This window comes from Somniosus microcephalus, chromosome 15, assembly GCF_052327205.1.
Source record: "Somniosus microcephalus isolate GS21.2 chromosome 15, FLI_Smic_1.0, whole genome shotgun sequence".
In the NCBI taxonomy this organism is placed as follows: domain Eukaryota; kingdom Metazoa; phylum Chordata; class Chondrichthyes; order Squaliformes; family Somniosidae; genus Somniosus; species Somniosus microcephalus.
The window spans coordinates 118,871,062-118,891,348 of NC_141001.1; the positions used below are offsets into that span (position 1 = coordinate 118,871,062).

The window sequence follows — 20,287 nt, forward strand, 5'->3', positions numbered from 1 at the left end:
ATTCTACTCTCATATGCTCTCTTTGCCAATCTTATTTTCATCTTCACTTCCCCTCTCAACTTATTGTATTTGGTTTGGTTCTCCCTTGAAGAATTCACCTGACATTCATCGTACACCCTCTTTTTTTGTTTCATCATCTGCACTATCTCCCTCATCATTCAAGGAGCCCTTGCTTTGGTTCCCTTACCCTTCCCTCTTGTTGGAATGTACCGAGCCCGTACTTGGAACATCTCCTTAAAGATCACCCATTGTTCCGTTACAGTTTTTCCTGTCAGTCTTTGGTTCCATTTTACCAATGGGGGGGGGGGGGGGGGTTTCTAAAGGATATACACAATACACAGGCTTATATAGCCCAAGTGGCAATTACCGGCATTACGCACACCTGGGGCTCTTAAAGGCACATACACCATAATTGCTCTTAAAGGCACATACACCACAATTCCTCCCCTTCTAGCTAACTAGTACATCATATTTTAAGTAATTATTAATTACATGTTATATGCAAAATAATATACATTGCTGTATTAATTAATTATAAGTTAGTCTCTCAGGAGGTTTCCTGACTCGGTCCGGATAACGCCTCGGGGGTGTAGTAGTTTCTGGTGGTGTAGCAGGTTCTTCTGGCAAGGCTGATTCGGCTTGAAGGCCAGTGTCGGGTTCATCGGGCTCCAGTATCACTGGATCGGAGGTGGATATGGGTATCTCTACTTCATCGTTAGATGTATAGAGTGGTGGTGTAGGTTGTCCCTTTTCGGATGACTTGATGATTTGGTCAGCATGGCGCCTTATTATGCTGTCTCCGATGTCCACGGTATACATCAGTGGTCCTAATCGTGTGCAGATAGTTCCAGGCTGCCATTTCTCGGTACGGTAGTCCCGGGCCAAAACCGGTTGGCCTATCTGGAAGGCCCTAGTTGGCCTTTCATTCATGCCCTGAAACTGCCGGTTCTCCACGTCCCTTCGGATGTTGGGCTTGACCAAATCCAGCTGGCATCTTAGGTTTCTATTGTAGAACATCATGGCGGGAGTTTGGTTAGTAACCATATGCGTTGCATTCCTATATGCAAATAAGAAGTTATCCACCTTGTGCTGAAGTTTTATGTCTTCATTACCCATGGCCTTGATGGCCTTCTTGAAGGTCTGGACAAACCTTTCAGCCAATCCATTGGTGGCGGGATGGTATGGGGCGGACGTGTAGTGCTTTACCCCATTGTTCTTTAAGAACTTTCTGAATTCGTCGGACACAAATTGCGGTCCATTATCAGAACATATCTGCTCCGGCAGCCCATTCCTGGCAAATATGGTCCTTAATACTGTGATGGTTTTTTCCGTGGTGGTGGAGGACATCTTTATTACCTCCGGCCACTTGGAGTGTGCATCAACTGCGATTAAGAACATTGAGCCCATAAATGGACCAGCAAAGTCGATGTGCACCCTTTGCCAGGGAGATGAGGGCCACTCCCATGGATGCAGAGGGGCCTGTGGCGGAGCATTTTGGACCTTCTGGCATCCTAGGCAGCTCTTGGTCATGTCTTCGATGTCTCCATCGATACCTGGCCACCATACAAACGCCCTAGCTAGGTTCTTCATTTTCACTCCACCCAGATGCCCCTCGTGAAGCTCCTTTAGTACTTTATCCTGGAGTTTGGGTGGAATCACCACTCTGGATCCACACATCAAGGTTCCTCGGCACACTGACAGCTGTTCTCTTCTTTGCGAGAATGCTGGCAACAGTGGTTCGCCATGTGCTGGCCATCCCTTCACTGTTAAATCGTAGACCCGTGAGAGAGTAGGGTCATTTCTTGTCTCCCTTTCAATGGCAGAATTTGTCACCGGTAGACATTCCACTATGGTAGAGTGGAATATCTCTACTGGGTCTACTGTAGGTGCCTCTTCTATCGTTGGCAACGGTAGGCGTGATAAACCGTCAGCATTGCCATGCTGTTTTGACCCTTTGTATTCAATGTTGTATTGGTGTGCCCCTAGAAAAAGGGACCACCTCTGTAGTCTTTGTGCCGTCATAATGGGGACACCTTTTTTAGGGTTGAATATGGAGATGAGGGGTTGATGGTCAGTCAGCAAGGTAAATTTTTGTCCGTGTAGGTAATGGTTGAATTTCTTCACTCCCCATACCAGGCTGAGTGCTTCCCTGTCTATCTGGGCATAGTTACGCTCAGCTGAGTTCAATGAGCGTGACGCAAAAGCTATCGGCCGTTCCGAGCCATCAGGGAATCTATGGGACAATACCGCTCCTATGCCGTAAGGGGATGCATCGCATGCCAGTCTGATTGGTAGTGATGGGTTGTAATGAGCCAAAATTTTCTCGGATGTGATTAAGTCTTTACATTTATGGAAGGCACGTTTACAGTCTTCGTTCCATTTCCAAATCACTCCTGTCTGTAGAAGATCATTAAGAGGGTGTAGAATAGTTGATAAGTTCGGTAAAAATTTATGATAGTAATTTATTAATCCCAGGAATGACCTTAATTGTGAAACATTTTCAGGTGCTGGGGCTTTTATAACTGCTTCGATTTTTTCAGGTGACTTATGCAACCCTTCCTTATTAATTATGTGGCCACAATATGATATCTGATTTTGGAAAAATTCGCACTTGGGGCGATTTGCTCGTAGGCCCCGTTCTTTCAGCCTAGTGAGCACCTGCTCCAAATTGGCAAGGTGCTCGTTGTTGTTTTCTCCTGTTATAAGGATGTCGCCTAGGTAGCATTGAGTCCCCGGAATCCCTTGCAGGACTTGCTCCATAGCTCTTTGCCAGATAGCTGGAGCTGATGCTATTCCAAAAACCAGTCGATTGTACTGGTACAGGCCTTTGTGTGTGTTTATTGTGAGATACTTTTTAGAGGTCTCCTCAACCTCCATCTGTAGATATGCCTGTGCCAAGTCAATTTTTGTGAAACGTTTCCCTCCGGATAGTGAGGCGAAAATATCTTCTATCCTCGGAAGAGGATACTGTACCGTGTGAAGGACCGGGTTTACAGTCACCTTAAAGTCCCCACAGATGCGAATTTTTTTCTGTTCCTCAGAGTTATTTTTCAATGTTTTTTTCATGACTGGAACGATGGGTGTTGCCCATTCGCTCCAACCTATTTTGGATAATACGCCTGCCTTTTCCAAATTATTCAGCTCTGCCTCGACTGCCAGACGTATTGCGTATGGCACCGGTCTTGCCTTAAAAAAATTTGGAATTGCTGTATCTTCCACTTTTATTGAGGCGGTGATGCCTTTCAAGGTTCCTAGTTTCTCTTGAAACACTTCTTTGGCGTTGGCCAAGATGTCTTTTAATCGTTCAGGTATGATGTCATCATTGTTTTTTTCCTTACTGGTCACCGTCAGTGCCTGAATGGAGTGCCAGTCTAAACGTATCTTCCTTATCCATTCACGTCCCAACAACGGTGGACCACCATCTTGTAGAATGTATAAATACAACTTTTGTATTTCTTTGCCGTTGTATACCACAGGCACCCTTATTTTTCCTTTGGGGTAGACTTTCTGCCCCGTATATGTTTTTAAGATAATGGATGTGTCTTTTAGAGGTATATGCGAAAATAGCCTCTCGTAATCTCGTCGATTTATTACGGTTAGAGCTGATCCTGTATCTAGCTCCATTTTAACTGGGGACCCTGCTATTGTGAGGGTAACCCAAATGGTTTGGTAATCCTCTTTGGCAAGTACATTATGTAATTTGAGACAGCTTAGTCTCTTGTTTCCGGAGTCGCTATCGCTATTCTGGTCTTCGGAGCTATTGTCCGTCATCATTTGTACCTTCCTGTACTTTTCTTTATTGATTTTTTGTTTTCTGTCAGTGGATTTATTTTGTCCAGATTGGCATACCCGTGCAATGTGTCCAATCTTACCACATTGCCTGCATGCTTTGCCCTTGAACCAGCAGTCCCTCTGGTTATGGGTGGATCTGCCGCAGCGATAACATCTTCCGAACTCCTGTGTCATTTTATGGGTGCCGAAGTCCTGTGTCTCTTGTTGTATCTCTGCAGCTCCTTTTGCTGCTGCTTCGTATGATACAGCCATACTGAAAGCTTTGTCCAATGTTAAATCTTTTTCAGAAAGCAGTCTTTTTTGTGTTCCTTCACTTAAGAGACCGCAAACAAATTTGTCTCGAAGATAATCCGATAGTCCTGCTCCGAATTGGCAGTACTTTGATAGCTTTCTTAATTCGGTTAGGTAATCAGCGTTACTTTCATTCTTGTGTTGATTTCTCTTGAAGAACTTGAATCGTTCCGCTATCAGCAGCAGTGTTGGGTTTAAATGCTCCTGCAGGGTATCAACAATTTCTTTAAAAGTCTTGTCCTTTGGTTTGGCTGGAGTGATTAAATTTCGTAACAGCCCGTATGTCTTCGCGCCCATTAAGTTCAGAAGTACTGAAGCTTTTTTTTCATCTGTTATTCCATTTGCAGTGCAATAAACCTCTACTCTTTCCACGTATGTGGTCCAATCTTCTATTTCGCCATCAAAAGCCTCAATATTACCAGATTTAGGCATTTCAGAAAAGATATGGCGCTTCCCGCGCTTTTTTTTTTCTCTGTAGCAACGATATGGCGCTTCCCGCGCTTTCCCGCCGCTGCTACCGATAACAACGCTGTTTTACTGTGGTTTCCGTTTATTCACTGTTGGAGACTCGTTCCCGACGGAGGTCTAAACGCTGACCTGCTTGCCGCGCCGGCCGTCTCTCGAGTGCACCCTCCCAGTCCGTTATTGCTTGCCTCCGATTTCGCTGCCTGTCTCAGCTGTAGAGCCCGCCGCTGGAGCTCCAGCCTGACGCCCAGGAAGGATTAGCGCAGTACCTGTCACCAGCTTGGCCAGCTGGTGAAACCACAGTTTCTCTTACTTCCTTGAGTCTTCTGGACGTTGGAGGAATCGATGTCCTTGAGGTGCTGCCGAATTGCAGGTAAGTCCGTTTCCACTTCGTCGCCACTGTAGTGTCCGTGTGTAGATAAAGACACTGAAGACAGGAGTTGGTTCATAGGTATTTACTAAGCAAGTCTTGGGGGGGGGGTTTCTAAAGGATATACACAATACACAGGCTTATATAGCCCAAGTGGCAATTACCGGCATTACGCACACCTGGGGCTCTTAAAGGCACATACACCATAATTGCTCTTAAAGGCACATACACCACACTAATCTAAATCTAAATACGATGATCACTCGTACCCAAGTGTTCTCCCACAGACACTTGGTCGACCTGGCCCACCTCATTCCCCAGCACCAGATCCAGCAATGCCTCCTTTCTAGTTGGGCGAAGAACATACTGGTCAAGGAAATTCTCCTGAACACATTTCAGAAATTCCTCCCCCTCCTTTCCCTTTACCCGAGCATTAGCCCAATTGATATTTGGGTAATTAAAGTCCCCCAATATCACCACTCTATAGCTCTTGCATATCTCTGTGATTTCCCTGCAGATTTGCTCCTCTACCTCCCTCTCACTATTTGGAGGCCTGTAGAATACCCCCAATAGTGTGATCAGACCCTTTTTGCTCCTCAACTCTAACCAAATGGATTCTGTCCTTGTCCCCTCAAGAACATCCTCCCTTTCCAACATTACATCTTCCTTAATCAGCACTGCCACCCCACCTCCCTTTTTTCCTTCCCTATCTTTTCTGAACACCTTGTACCCTTGAATATCAAGTGCCCAGTCCTCACCGTTTTTAAGCCACGTTTCTGTTATTGCCACAATATCATATTGCCACACAGCTAATTGTGTTTGTAGCTCACCAACCTTATTCACCACACTTTGTGTGTTTACGTACATGCATTCTAAACCCATTTTTGAATTATTCGTAGTCTTTTAGTCTGCTCCTATCTAATATGGTACTACTACCGCCTCTAGTACTATCTTCTCCAGTACTATCCAACACACTCACTCTTTTATGCACCTTATTCCTCTTTTCTACTCCTATATACTGGTGCCCATCCCCCTGCCAAACTAGCTTAAACCCTTCCCAACAGCACTAGCAAACCTCCCCGCGAGAATATTGGTCCCAGCTCTGTTGAGATGTAACCCGTCCGGCTTGTACAGGTCCCACCTTCCCCGGAAATGGACCCAATGTCTCAGGAATCTAAAGTCCTCCCTCCTGCACCTCTCCAGCCATGCATTCATCTGTTCTATCCTCCTATTCCTGTACTCACTAGCACGTGGCACCGGGAGTAATCCGGAGATTACTACCTTTGAGGTCCTGCTTTTTAATCTCTTTCCCAGCTCTCTATAGTCTGCCTGCAGAACCTCATCCCTCTTTCTGCCTATGTCGTTGGTACCAATATGGACAATGACCTCTGGCTGTTCACCCTCTCCCTTCAGAGTGTCCTGCAGCCGCTTAGTGACATCCGTGACCCTGGCACCAGGGAGGCAACATACCATCCTGGAGACACGTCTGCGTCCACAGAAACGCCTATCTGTTCCCCTAACTAATGAATCCCCTATCACTATTGCTCTTCCACTCTTCTACCTCCCCCCCCTCCCCCCACCCCCCCCCCCACCCCCACCCCCCTCCCCCCGTGCAGCTGAGCCACCTGTGGTGCCGTGGTCTTGGCTCTGGCTGCTCTCCCCAGAGGAGCCATCACCCCCACCAGTTTCCAGAACTGTGAACCGGTTAGAGAGGGAGATGCACTCTGGGGATTCCTGCCCTACCTGCCTGGTCCTCCTTTTCTGTCTGGCGGTCACCCATTCCCTCTCTGCCTGCACATTCTGAGGCTGCGGGGCGACCACCTCTAGAAACGTGCTTTCCAAGTATTCCTCAGCCTCGCGGATGCACTGTCGTGACTCCAGCTACTGCTCAAGCTCCGAAACCCGGAGCTCGAGTTGCTGCAGTTGGCGACACTTCCTGCACACGTAGTCGCCCAGGCCGCAAGCGGCATCCAGGACTTCCCACATGGCACGGTATGTGCAAATCACGGGACTGAGCTGCCCTGCCATGCCTCTATTTACCAGACTTAAAGTACTCTGCCGCTCTGGCTCTCCGCTCCTGCTGTTTAAAGTACTCTGCTGCTCTGGCTCTCTTCTCCTCTGTTTAAAGTACTCTGCCGCTCTGGCTCTCCGCTCCTGCTGTTTAAAGTACTCTGCTGCTCTGGCTCTCTTCTCCTCTGTTTAAAGTACTCTGTCGCTCTGGCTCTCCGCTCCCGCTCTGTTTAAAGTACTCTGTCGCTCTGGCTCTCCGCTCCCGCTCTGTTTAAAGTACTCTGCCACTCTGGCTCTCCGCGCCTGCTGTTTAAAGTACTCTGTCGCTCTGGCTCTCCGCTCCCGCTCTGTTTAAAGTACTCTGTCGCTCTGGCTCTCCGCTCCCGCTCTGTTTAAAGTACTCTGTCGCTCTGGCTCTCCGCGCCTGCTGTTTAAAGTACTCTGTCGCTCTGGCTCTCTGCTCCCGCTCTGTTTAAAGTACTCTGTCGCTCTGGCTCTCCGCTCCCGCTCTGTTTAAAGTACTCTGTCGCTCTGGCTCTCTGCTCCTGCTCTGTTTAAAGTACTCTGTCGCTCTGGCTCTCTGCTCCCGCTCTGTTTAAAGTACTCTGTCGCTCTGGCTCTCCGCTCCCGCTCTGTTTAAAGTACTCTGTCGCTCTGGCTCTCCGCTCCCGCTCTGTTTAAAGTACTCTGCCACTCTGGCTCTCCGCTCCTGCTGTTTAAAGTACTCTGTCGCTCTGGCTCTCCGCTCCCGCTCTGTTTAAAGTACTCTGCCACTCTGGCTCTCCGCTCCTGCTGTTTAAAGTACTCTGTCGCTCTGGCTCTCTGCTCCCGCTCTGTTTAAAGTACTCTGTCACTCTGGCTCTCCGCTCCTGCTCTGTTTAAAGTACTCTGTCGCTCTGGCTCTCTGCTCCTGCTCTGTTTAAAGTACTCTGTCGCTCTGGCTCTCTGCTCCCGCTCTGTTTAAAGTACTCTGTCACTCTGGCTCTCCGCTCCTGCTGTTTAAAGTACTCTGTCACTCTGGCTCTCCGCTCCTGCTGTTTAAAGTACTCTGTCACTCTGGCTCTCCGCTCCTGCTGTTTAAAGTACTCTGTCGCTCTGGCTCTCCGCTCCCGCTCTGTTTAAAGTACTCTGCCACTCTGGCTCTCCGCTCCTGCTGTTTAAAGTACTTTGCTTCTCTCTCTCTCTCTACCCTGTCAACTCCTTTAATCATCTTAAACACCTCAATTTGATCACCCCTTAATCTTCTATACTCGAGGGAATACAAGCCCCGTCTATGCAACCTGTCCACATAATTTAACCCTTTTAGATGTTGATTAATGCTGAATTCAGACAGATGCTGGGGTGCCCTGTAATCGCAATGCTGCCTATTAAGGGTGCGAGGTGATTACGTTTGTCACAAGCGCCTCTTTTAATACCTCCTTCACTTTCTATTGGTACAATAGGTCAGATGTGATGTTCCACGTGTAGGTATCTCCTGCTCCTCCATGGCCCACAAGGAAACCAAAAAAAAACCAAACTTGGCACTGACCTCCTCTGCCCTTCCCTGTGCCTGCTGCTCCTTGGCACTGGTTTTGCCCCGGTGATGCTGGCACCAGGCTCTAACCTCACCACAGAAAGTCAAAATAGTGTCAGGGTCTGATTAACGTCATCAGACCCCTCGACTTTCGAATCTCTATGAGGCCCTTGCCTGCCTGGGGCAAGGACCTCAGTGGCTGGCCAAAATGGCGCGTGGTGTGGGGTTGGCACAGACCCGGTGAGTTGCCTAGACACGGGCGGGGGGAGATAAAATCTGGCCTGTTGAGTGGGGAAAATATATCAGCCTGGAACACTGACTGAATGTTTACTCACCAAAGGGAACCGAATAATCGGATTTCACCGTCGGTGATGCCACTGCTGTTGTCTCACTTCCTAGAAAGGGGTCTATAAAAAATTACAGGAGAGGCTACTAATACATCAAACCAGAGAGAGATCGGCCGTGCTACTTGTAAATTTGTTTAAAGTTATGACTAATTATGTAGAATCTACAGCGCAGAAACAGGCCAGTTGGGCTCAATTAGTGTTTATGCTCCACACGAGCCTCCTCCCACTCTATTTACTTCATCTCACCCCATCAACATATCCTTCTGTTCCTTTCTCCCTCACGTACTTATCTAGCTTCCCCTTAAATGCATCTCTGCTGTTCGCCTCATCATTCTATGTGGCAGCCTCCGCGCTCCTCCAATTCTGGCCTCTTGCACATCCCCCGATTTTAATCGCTCCACCATTAGCGGCCGTGCCTTCAGCTGCCTGGGCCCTGAGCTCTGGAATTCCCTCCCTAAACCTCTCCGCCTCTCTCTCCTCCTTTAAGATGCTCCTTAAAATCAACCTCTTTGACCAAGCTTTTGGTCACCTGTCCCACTCCCACTATCTCCTTATGTAGCTCAGTGTCAAATTTTGTTTGATAACGCTCCTGTGATGCGCCTTGGGGCGTTTTACTACATTATTGTTGTTGTAGCGAGTTCCACATTCTAACCACTCTCTGAGTAAAGATGTTTCTCCTGGATTCTTTATTGGAATAAATAATTTCATGGAACAATAATGGAAATGACAGCACTTTTCACAAATACCCAGTAAACCCACTGACATGAATCAGTCATTCATGAAAGAAAGACTTGTGAAGTGATGCTGAGCGGCCTGCGGGTGGCGCTGTCCAGGGAGAGTATAAATACTCGGGCATGGGCCCAGCTTGCGCAGGGACATTCTTAACAGGAACTAGTGAAGGACACAACTAGACCTCCATGTTGTAAAACAGTTGATTAAAGCTTTGTTTAATGCTTAGACCAAGTGCCTAGTAGTTTTCTTACGTCACCCACCATAATCTAAATGTTGAATGCCTAGCCGTTGAAGGTTTGGGTCGTTCAGCTGGCTGGGCACAGACTATGTAGTGTATGTAACCGTTCCACCTTTAAGAGAACTATTTTAAGGGTTGCACTACTTTATCTTGGCTGCTGTATACTGTAATACCGGTGGTGACCACACCGGTATATAAGTGCTGTGTAATGATTTATTGGGCAGTTCCGCCCTGACCTTTAACCAGTAAAGACCTGTTAAAGTTTACTCTTGTGGTCTGTGTAATAATTCTCATTAAAACACACAGACTTAACAGTGGCGACGAGTACGATCTTACCCTGCGGCAGAGATACATCCAAGGCAGTTTAACGGGCATCGAGAGGAGGCATCCGCCCTCATCATTCTGCTGAGAAAAGACTCGGGTCTGCAGAGCAAAGGAAGAATTCTGACACGAAGCCTTCCATCAGCAACAGGCAGTGATCATCCCTTCTATCACGGTGGTGGGTAAGCCGATCAGCGACGAGCAGCAAGTCGGCCACGTTGACTGTGAGTAGGGGAGAAAATTAAAAAAAAAACGGAGGATATAAGGGCGGAGAACTCGACCACGGCCGGGGAAAGGAGCCGGACAGAAGTCGGGGCCAGAGGCGTTGAGACTGGGGCAGCGTAAGGCACGGAAGCCGCGGTGAATGCAAACGCAGCCGGTGCGAAAGACCGGGCTGCAAGCGGGCTGGGAGACGCAACAGCGTCGAGAGAGAGCTCGACCGCGACCGGTGAAAAAGGCCGGGCAGCTACCGAGGCCGCGAGGCGCAGCGACCGGGTCAGCGTAAGGCGCGGGAGAAAATTTTTAAAAACCGCGGAGAACTCAGCCGCAGCCGGGGGGGAAAGGACCGGACTGCAAGAGGGGCTGGGAGGCACGATTTGAAAACCGCTGGGGGAGGGCGAACGCAGCAAATCGGCAATCGCCATTACAGCCAGCGGGGGAGAAAGGCAAACGCGGGAAGCCGCCATTTTCAGAGGCGGGGGAAGAAGACAAGCGCGGGAAACCGCCATTTTGTAAAAGATAAAAAAAATAATTATTTTGTTTTTCAAGAAGATCGCGAGGATGCCTAAGCGTGGTAACATCAACGATTTCGATCCCGATGATGAAGATTGGGCCACGTATGTAGAACGCATAGAGATATATTGTAAGGCAAATAAAATATCAGATGAAGATAAAGCACTAATCTTACTAAACTCAATGGGTGCGAAGACATACAGGCTATTGAAGCATCTTCTATCACCAGCTAAACCGGCGGATCAGACTTTCGCTAATATTGTTGCTGTCCTGAAGAATCATTTGAACCCCACACCGCTGATGTTAGCGGAACGATTTAAATTTTATGCGAGAACGCAACTGAAAGAGGAAAGCAACGCGGAGTATTTAATTGAACTGCGCAAGCTAGCGAAATACTGTCAGTTTGGGGAAAGCCTGACAGAGGCACTGAGAGACAAATTCGTGTGTGGATTGTCGAAAGAAGGAACACAAAAGCGGTTGCTTGAAGAGAATGATCTTACACTTGATAAGGCTGTCACTATTGCAGCATCGCATGAAGCCGCAGCGAGAGGCACCGCGGAAATGCAGCTGAAGGCAGCGGTACTCAGCGTAGATCAAATGGCTTTGGGTACAACGAAATGTTATCGTTGTGGGAAGACAACACACGATCAGAACCAATGCTGGTTTAAAAACCAGGAATGTAGAAAATGTGGCAAGCTTGGTCACATAGCTAAAGTATGCCGGTCAGGAAAGAAGACCAGCAACAAAAAGTCACCACAGGAAAAGTGCAGAAAGGTACATAAGGTGGCTGAGAAGAGTTCGGATGAACAGAATTCGGATTCAGATTCCAACAGCAAGGAACTGGGTAGTCTGAGAATTCACAACGTGAGTAAGGAAGCTGACCGACAAACTATCTGGGTCACACTGCAGATAGCAGGAGTCCAAGTGAAGATGGAATTGGACACCGGATCGGCGTTGACGGTCATGAATAAGCAAGATTACAAAAAGTTATTCAAACATATTCCCCTACGGGATACGGAGATAGTACTGCAGACATACACGGGGCAAAAAGTATACCCCATCGGAAAGATAAAAGTCAAGGTGATACACAAGGGCAAAGAACACCAAGGAATGGACTTATATGTACTACCTGAGGGAGGTCCACCACTTCTGGGACGGGAGTGGATCAGGAAAATAAATATGGACTGGCACCCCCTAAACGCAATAACGGTAGATTCCGGAAAAAAAGATGTCAAACCTGAACGATTGTCCAGAATATTGGATGAGGCTAAAGAGGTGTTCCAACAGGGACTGGGAACACTGAGAGGAATTAAGGCAAAAATCAAGATTGCAGAACATGCAAACCCAAAATTTTTCAAAGCCAGACCGGTACCGTATGCGATACGACCTGCTGTGGAAGCTGAGCTGGAAGGGCTGGAACGTTCAGGAGTACTGTCTAAGGTGGACTGGAGTGAGTGGGCCACGCCCATTGTTCCCGTCATGAAGCGTTCATCGAGTAACAAGCCAGGGGAACCGGGGAAGGTCCGCATCTGTGGAGACTTCAAGATCACAGTTAATCCGATGCTTCACACGGTGCAATATCCGCTTCCGCGGATTGAGGATATCTTTGCTTCATTGTCTGGCGGGAAACGCTTCACCAAGATAGACCTGGCGCAAGCGTACTTACAGATGGAAGTTGAGGAAGAGTCGCGCCAGTATCTCACAATCAGCACGCACAGAGGCTTGTATCGATATAATAGACTGGTTTTTGGAGTGGCTTCGGCTCCGGCAATTTGGCAGAGGGCCATGGAGCAGGTATTACAGGGAATTCCAAGCACTCAATGTTACTTGGACGATATCCTGATTACAGGAGATGACGATGAGGAACACCTTGCAAATTTGAAACTGGTGCTCACCAGGTTGAAGGAATATGGCCTTCGAGTTAATCGCCAGAAATGTGAGTTCTTTCAGAAACGGATCTCGTACTGTGGTCATGTCATTGACCAGGAGGGGCTGCACAAGTCACCTGACAAGATCGAAGCTGTTGTGAAGGCTCCCGCTCCGGAAAATGTATCCCAGTTGAGATTGTTCCTAGGGTTGATTAACTATTACCATAAGTTTCTGCCAAATCTATCCACGGTGCTGCACCCGCTGAATGCTCTTTTGCAGAAAGAAGTACCATGGAAGTGGAGCGAGGACTGTAAGAAGGCCTTTCGCAAAAGCAAGACATTGATCACCTCAGAGGAAGTGTTGGCTCACTTCAACCCAACGCTACCTATTCGTTTAGCTTGTGATGCTTCTCCTTATGGTATTGGAGCAGTACTCTCACACAAGTTGCCAAATGGCTCGGAAAGGCCAGTCGCATTTGCATCCAGATCATTGACCTCCGCTGAGCGCAACTATGCTCAGATAGATAGGGAGGCTCTCAGCCTGGTGTGGGGAGTAAAGAAGTTTAATCATTACCTGCAGGGCCAGAAGTTTACACTGCTGACAGGCCACCAGCCGTTGGTATCCATATTCAACCCTAAAAAGGGCGTTTCCATTATGACAGCGCAAAGGCTACAGAGGTGGTCCCTTTTCCTAGGGGCACACCAATATGACATAGAATACAAAGGATCAAAACAGCATGGGAATGCTGACGGTTTATCACGCCTACCGTTGCCAACGGTAGAAGAGGCGCCTACAGTGGACCCAGTGGAGATGTTCCACTCAACCATAGTGGAATGTCTACCAGTAACAAATTCTACGATCGAAAAGGAAACAAGAAATGACCCGACTCTCTCACGAGTCTACGATTTAACGGTGAAGGGATGGCCAGCACATGGCGAACCACTGTTGCCAGCATTTTCGCAAAGAAGAGAACAGCTGTCAGTGTGCCGAGGAACTTTGATGTGTGGATCCAGAGTGGTGATTCCACCCAAACTCCAGCAAAAAGTGCTAAAGGAGCTTCACGAGGGGCATCTGGGTGGAGTGAAAATGAAGAACCTAGCCAGAGCGTTCGTGTGGTGGCCAGGTATCGATGGAGACATCGAAGAAATGACCAAGAGCTGTTTAGGATGCCAGAAGGTCCAAAACGCCCCACCACAAGCTCCTCTGCATCCATGGGAGTGGCCCTCATCTCCATGGCAAAGGGTACATATCGACTTTGCTGGTCCATTTATGGACTCAATGTTCTTAATCGCGGTGGATGCACACTCCAAGTGGCCGGAGGTAATAAAGATGTCCTCCACCACCACGGAAAAAACCATCACAGTATTAAGGACCATATTTGCCAGGAATGGGCTGCCGGAACAGATCTGTTCTGATAATGGACCGCAATTTGTGTCCGAAGAATTCAGGAAGTTCTTAAAAAGCAATGGGGTCAAGCACTACACGTCCGCCCCATACCATCCCGCCACCAATGGATTAGCTGAAAGGTTTGTCCAGACCTTCAAGAAGGCCATAAAGGCCATGGGTAATGAAGACATAAATCTACAACATAAGGTAGATAACTTCTTGTTGGCGTACAGGAATGCAACACATGCGGTCACAAACCAAACTCCCGCCATGATGTTTTTCAATAGAAGACTAAGATGCCGGCTGGATTTGGTCAAGCCAAACATCAGAAGGGACGTAGAGAACCGGCAATTTCAAGGCATGAATGAAAGGCCAACTAGAACCTTCCAGATAGGTCAACAAGTTTTGGCCCAGGACCATCGTACCGAGAAATGGCAGCCTGGAACTATTTGCACACGACTAGGACCGCTGATGTATACCGTGGACATTGGTGAAAGCATAATAAGGCACCATGCTGACCAGATCATAGCGTCATCAGAAAAGGGACAACCTACACCACAACTCTATACGCCTAATGATGAAGCAGAGATACCCATAGTATCTACCTCCGATCCGGTGATACTGGAACCAGATGAACCCAACACTGACATTCAAGCCGAATCGACCTTGCCAAAAGAACCTACTACACCACCGAAAACTACTACACCACCGAGGCGTTATCCGGACCGAGTCAGGACGCCTCCAGAGAGACTGAATCTGTGAACTGTTTTTACATTAAGTTGTGTGTATGTGTTATGATGTTATGTTTAATGGGAATATATACTGTTAACCTAAAAAGGGAGGATTGTAGTGTATGTAACCGTTCCACCTTTAAGAGAACTATTTTAAGGGTTGCACTACTTTATCTTGGCTGCTGTATACTGTAATACCGGTGGTGACCACACCGGTATATAAGTGCTGTGTAATGATTTATTGGGCAGTTCCGCCCTGACCTTCAACCAGTAAAGACCTGTTAAAGTTTACTCTTGTGGTCTGTGTAATAATTCTCAATATAACACACAGACTTAACAGACTAGCCTTGCCTTTTCACCCTGGCAGCATTCGAATAGCCAATCAGCACTCTGAGATGGGTAAGATGGGTACTTGTCGATATAACAGCAGTGACTGCACTTTGAAAGTAATTGGTTGGCTGTGAGGTATTTTAGGCTGCCCTGAGGATGTAAAAGGCGCTATACAATCGCAAGCTCTTGGGGGGGTAATTTTAACGCGGCTCTCCCAGTGAGAAACTGACACAATCTGATCAGCCACCTGTTTAATACCCGACCCGATTTGACATCAATGGAAAAGGAAATCGGACGGCGTTGTAATAATGTGGATAACTGCGAGGTTATCCACTTGGGTGGCAAAATCAGGAAGGCAGATTATTATCTGAACGGCTATAGATTGGGAGAAGGGGAAGTGCAACGAGACCTGGGTGTCCTTGTGCACCAGTCGCTGAAGGTAAGCATGCAGGTGCAGCAGGCGGTTAAGAAGGTAAATGGTATGCTGGCCTTCATAGCGAGAGGGTTTGAGTACAGGAACAAGTATGTCTTGCTGCAGTTGTACAGGGCCTTGGTGAGACCACACCTTGAGTACTGTGTGCAGTTTTGATCGCCTTATCTGAGGAAGGATGTTCTTGCCGTGGAGGGAGTGCAGCAGAGATTCACCAGACTGATACCTGGGATGGCAGGAATGACGTATGAAGAGAGATTGGGTCGATTAGGCTTATATTCACTAGAGTTTAGAAGAATGAGAGGGGACCTCATTGAAACTTATAAAATTCTAACAGGACTAGACAGACTAGATGCAGGAAGGATGTTCCCGTTGGTGGGGGAGTCCAGAACCAGGGGTCACAGTCCCCCCGTGTCTCTCCCTTAATTTAGCTCCTTAGCTTATATCAGCCGTGGCTCAGTGGGTAGCACTCTTGCCCCTGAATCAGGAAGGTCATGGGTTCATAATCCCACTCCAGAGACTTGAGCACAAAAATTTAGAGCTGACACTCCCAGTGCAGTGCTGAGGGAGTGCTGCATTGTCGGAGGTGCCGTCTTTCGGATGAGACGATAAACCGAGGGCCCACCTGCTCTCCCAGGTGGATGTAAAAGATCCCAGGGCCACTATTTCGTAGAGGAGCAGGGGGGAGTTATCCCCGCTGTCCTGGCCAATATTTATCCCTCAATCAACATCACTAAAATAAACAGACTATCTGGTCATTATCACATTGCTGTTTGTGGGAGCTTGCTGTGCGCAAATTGGCTGCTGCGTTTCCTACATTACAACAGTGACTACACTTCAAAAAGTACTTCAAGGTGGTTTTGGACACCCTGAGGTCGTGAAAGATGCTATATAAATGCAAGTTCTTTCTTTTTAACCCTTATTCCAAATTAATGGGAAGTCTAGAACAAGGGGTCACAGTCTCAGGATACGAGGTAAGACATTCAGGACTGAGATGAGGAGGAATTTCTTCACTGAGAGGGTGGTGAACCTGTGGAATTCTCTACCACAAAAGGCTGTGGAGGCCAAGTCACTGAATGGGCCGGGTATTCCGATCCCTACGGGTGTGTACGTGCTGTGTACTCACCCGTAGGGACATCAGAAATGCCGGTTTCAGGCATGCACAGCGCATGCGCTGGAAACCGGCATTTCCGATCTGTCAAGAAAGCTCTCGACAAATCCTCCAGCTGCCCGGGAGAAGGGCCTCTGCGGGCCGATAGTTCTGTTTTTTGGAGACCCTCCGCCCGCAGAAAACCCTTACAATTCTTACGCCTGGTAAAAGCAGGGGTCAGGCCTGCTTTTACCAGGATAAGAGTAGAAAAAGTTTTTTTTTTTTAAATAATTTTCACTGATTTATCTTTTAAAAATACTTTATTTTTAGCCCCGTAAAATACTTTAATTATTTTTTTTTAGAAAATGAAATTTCTGTTTATTGTAATTTCAAGTCATTTTAAAAATGTGATTTTTTAAAAATTTATTTAAAGTTTTACTATGTTTTTTCTGTCAAATGTATGAAGGGAGATTCCCTTCTGTGATTGGCTCCCCATGGCCTACGTGATCCCAGGGACGCTGTGAACTACCTGCGCCCCTGGGATACGTGGGCCCTGCGCACTGGCAGTGTGGAGAGGCCCAGCATTGGAACTGTGCGCCTCCTGGGAGCCCTCAGGTAAGGGCGCAGATTTTTCCAGATCGCAGTACTCCGCCCGCGGGAGGCCTGCGATCGGAAAATACGGACCATTATATTTAAGAAGGAGATAGATAGATTCCTAGACACAGAAGGCTTCAAGGGGTATGGGGAGAGAGCGAGAATATGGTATTGAGATAGAGGATCAGCCATGATCATATTGAATGGCGCAGCAGGCTCGAAGGACCGAATGGCCTACTCCTGCTCCTATTTTTCTATGTTTCTAATATTAGCTGCAAAAATTAACAACACGCTTAGCTCCAAAGTGAATAAACTGACCTGACATGTTGATGAAGGAGAAAGCAGCTCGAAATCCCTTCAAGGCCTGGGTGCCATCTGAGCTGAACTGGACCATCATGGCAGTGCCGTTGCTAAGGACAGGAGGGGGTGGGCTCAATCCGCACAGCTTCACTGAAAGGAGTCCAAGAACAACGTTTCTTAGCGCTGAGCAGCAAAGTGCCTGCCTTCAATCCCATCTCCTTATTTCCAATCTCGACACGGGAGCTTCACAGAGTCAGGAAGTGGGCTTTCATCTATCAAATTGCCCCCATTCCACGTCTGGGCATCAACCAGCCAAGAGATTTAGGTTTCCTCGTACAGGAAACACAAAGAGTTAGCTTGCAGGTACAGCAAGCAATTAGGATGGCAAATGGCATGCTGGCCTTTGTTGCAAGAGGGTTGGAGAGAGTAAGAAATTCTTGCTACAATTGTACAGGGCTTTGGTGAGACCACACCTGGAGTACTGCGCACAGTTTTGGTCTCCTTATCTGAGGAAGAATATACTTGCCTTAGAGTCAGTACAACGAAGGTTCACTGGAATGATTCCTTGAATGAGATTTTGAATAGATTGGGCCTATACTCTCTGGAGTTTAGAAGAATGAGAGGTGATCTCATTGAAACATACAAGATTCTGAAGGGGATTGACAGGGTAGATGCTGAGAGGTTGTTTCCCCTGGCTGGAGTGTCTAGAACTAGGTGGAATAGTCTCAGGATAAGGGGTTGGCCATTTAAGACTGAGATGAGGAGGAATTTCTTCACTCAGAGAGTTGTGAATCTTTGGAATTCTCTGCTCCAGAGGGCTGTGGATGCTGAGTCTTTGAGTATATTCAAGGCTGAGATCGATAGATTTTTGGACTCTCGGGGAATCAAGGGATATGAGGATCGGGCGGGAAAGTGGAGTTGAGGTCAAAGATCAGCCATGATCTTATTGAATGGCCTACTCCTGCTCTTACTTCTTATGTTCTTAAACATACAAAATTCCTGGAGGGATTGACAGGGTAGATGCAGGGAGGATGTTTCCCCTGGCTGGGGTGTCCAGAACCAGGAGTCACAGTCTCAGAATAAGGGGTCGGCCATTTAAGACTGAGATGAGAAATTTCTTCACTCAGAGGGTGGTGAATCTTTGGAATTCTCTGCCCCAGAGGTCTGTGGAGGCTCAGTCGTTGAGTCTATTCAAGACAGAGATCGATAGATTTTTGAATATTAAGGGAATCAAGGGATATGGGGATAGTGCAGGAAAGTGGAGATGAGGTAGAAGATCAGCCATGATCTTATTGAATGGCGGAGCAGGCTCGAGGGGCCCAATGGTCGACTCCTGCTCCTAATTCTTATGTTCTTATGTTAAATCGTCCAGCAACTTGTGGCGATTCACAACTCACGGGGAATTTCTCCCTCGCCACAAGTTGCCGGACGATTTGCGCTTTAATAATGGCGAGCCTCATTGTGTTTTTCAGCAAGATCTGGCCCTCCATCTTTGATGCTTTTGCCTCCCTGCCCAGTTGCTATTTATAAAGTTTCTGCCTGGGTGAACGCTGGTGACTGCAGTTCCGCAGGAGCAGGGTGAGAACCCGCAACTCCCGTGGTGCATCTCTCTCGCACACCCACAGCACAGAATTTGCCCGTGGGGGTGCAATCGGCTGGTGTCGCAGGTGCAAAAACCAGGCGCCGGCGAATTGGCAGCGCATTGCACACTGCGCCCGATTTCCTAATCTGTTGACTTTAATGGAAACCGAGCGGAGTGGAAACCGCTTTCGGCAAAGACCGATTGCAGCCCTCCTTGGTGCCTCACTGGTTCCTTTTTACAGCGTTGATGGGGTTTGTAGGCAATGTCCCCCCCGCCCCACCCCCGTAAGCTGCACTGCCTCCCACGCCACCTGCCTCCCCCGACGCGTGGCCCATTCAAATTTCTGCGCAACATAAAAGTCGGTGAGCAGACTGCGCGGGGCCTCTCGGACCGCTGTGCGCTCGCGCGCCTTGCCAGATGCTCTGGCTGTCGCGCTGCGCTCTGGGGTTAAAACCTACAACTCGCGCAATCCCCCTCTCGCACGCAGAGAGAACTTGCACCGGCAGCTGGGTTTTCTCAGCACCCAACACCGAGGTGGAATATTCTAACACCACTCCCGGGTTCCGGCATTGAGGAACTTTAAGGCCGTACTTTCGCTTGGGTTTCCGTTACCTGATTGATTACTTCCGGTCCAGCTGTCATGTACAGTTACCAGGTCGTGAGAACAATCGTCGGAAAATTCCACTTCAAAATCCTCAAATTCCAGCTGCATAGAAAGACTCCGATTAGTCAGCCATACTGTATAGTTGCATAGTTACAGACACAGGGATGGTTAGGAACAGGAAGTAGCCACAAGGGCCAGTGAGTCTATCTTTCCTTCATGAATCAACCCTACCTACTTTCCTCCTCATCCCTCAATCCAAAAACACATCTAATTCTCCCTTTTCATAGAATCATAGAATGTCCAACACAGAAGAAGGCCATTCGGCCCATCGAGTCTGCGCCGGCTCTTTCGAAGAGCAATCCAGTCAGTCCCACTCCCCCGCTCTTTCCCCATATCCCTGCAATTCTTTCTCATTCAAGTATTTATCCAATTCCCTTTTGAAGGCTCCTAGAGAATCTGTATCCATCACTCAATCAGGCAGCGCATCCCAAATCCTAACCACCCATTGCGTAAAAAAGTTTTTCCTCCTGTCGCCTCTGGTTTTTTTGCCAATCACCTTA

The 20,287-nt window shown here is 47.9% G+C and overlaps 1 protein-coding gene across 1 annotated transcript in view; it reads right to left on the reverse strand.

The window, feature by feature from the left end:
* Positions 1 to 20,287, reverse strand: part of ovch2 (ovochymase 2) — a 116,694-nt gene that overhangs the window by 13,337 nt on the left and 83,070 nt on the right. The window contains 2 exon segments of the mRNA XM_086008346.1: positions 17,560 to 17,691; positions 19,736 to 19,829. Coding sequence (XP_085864472.1) covers positions 17,560 to 17,691; positions 19,736 to 19,829 — 226 coding nt within the window.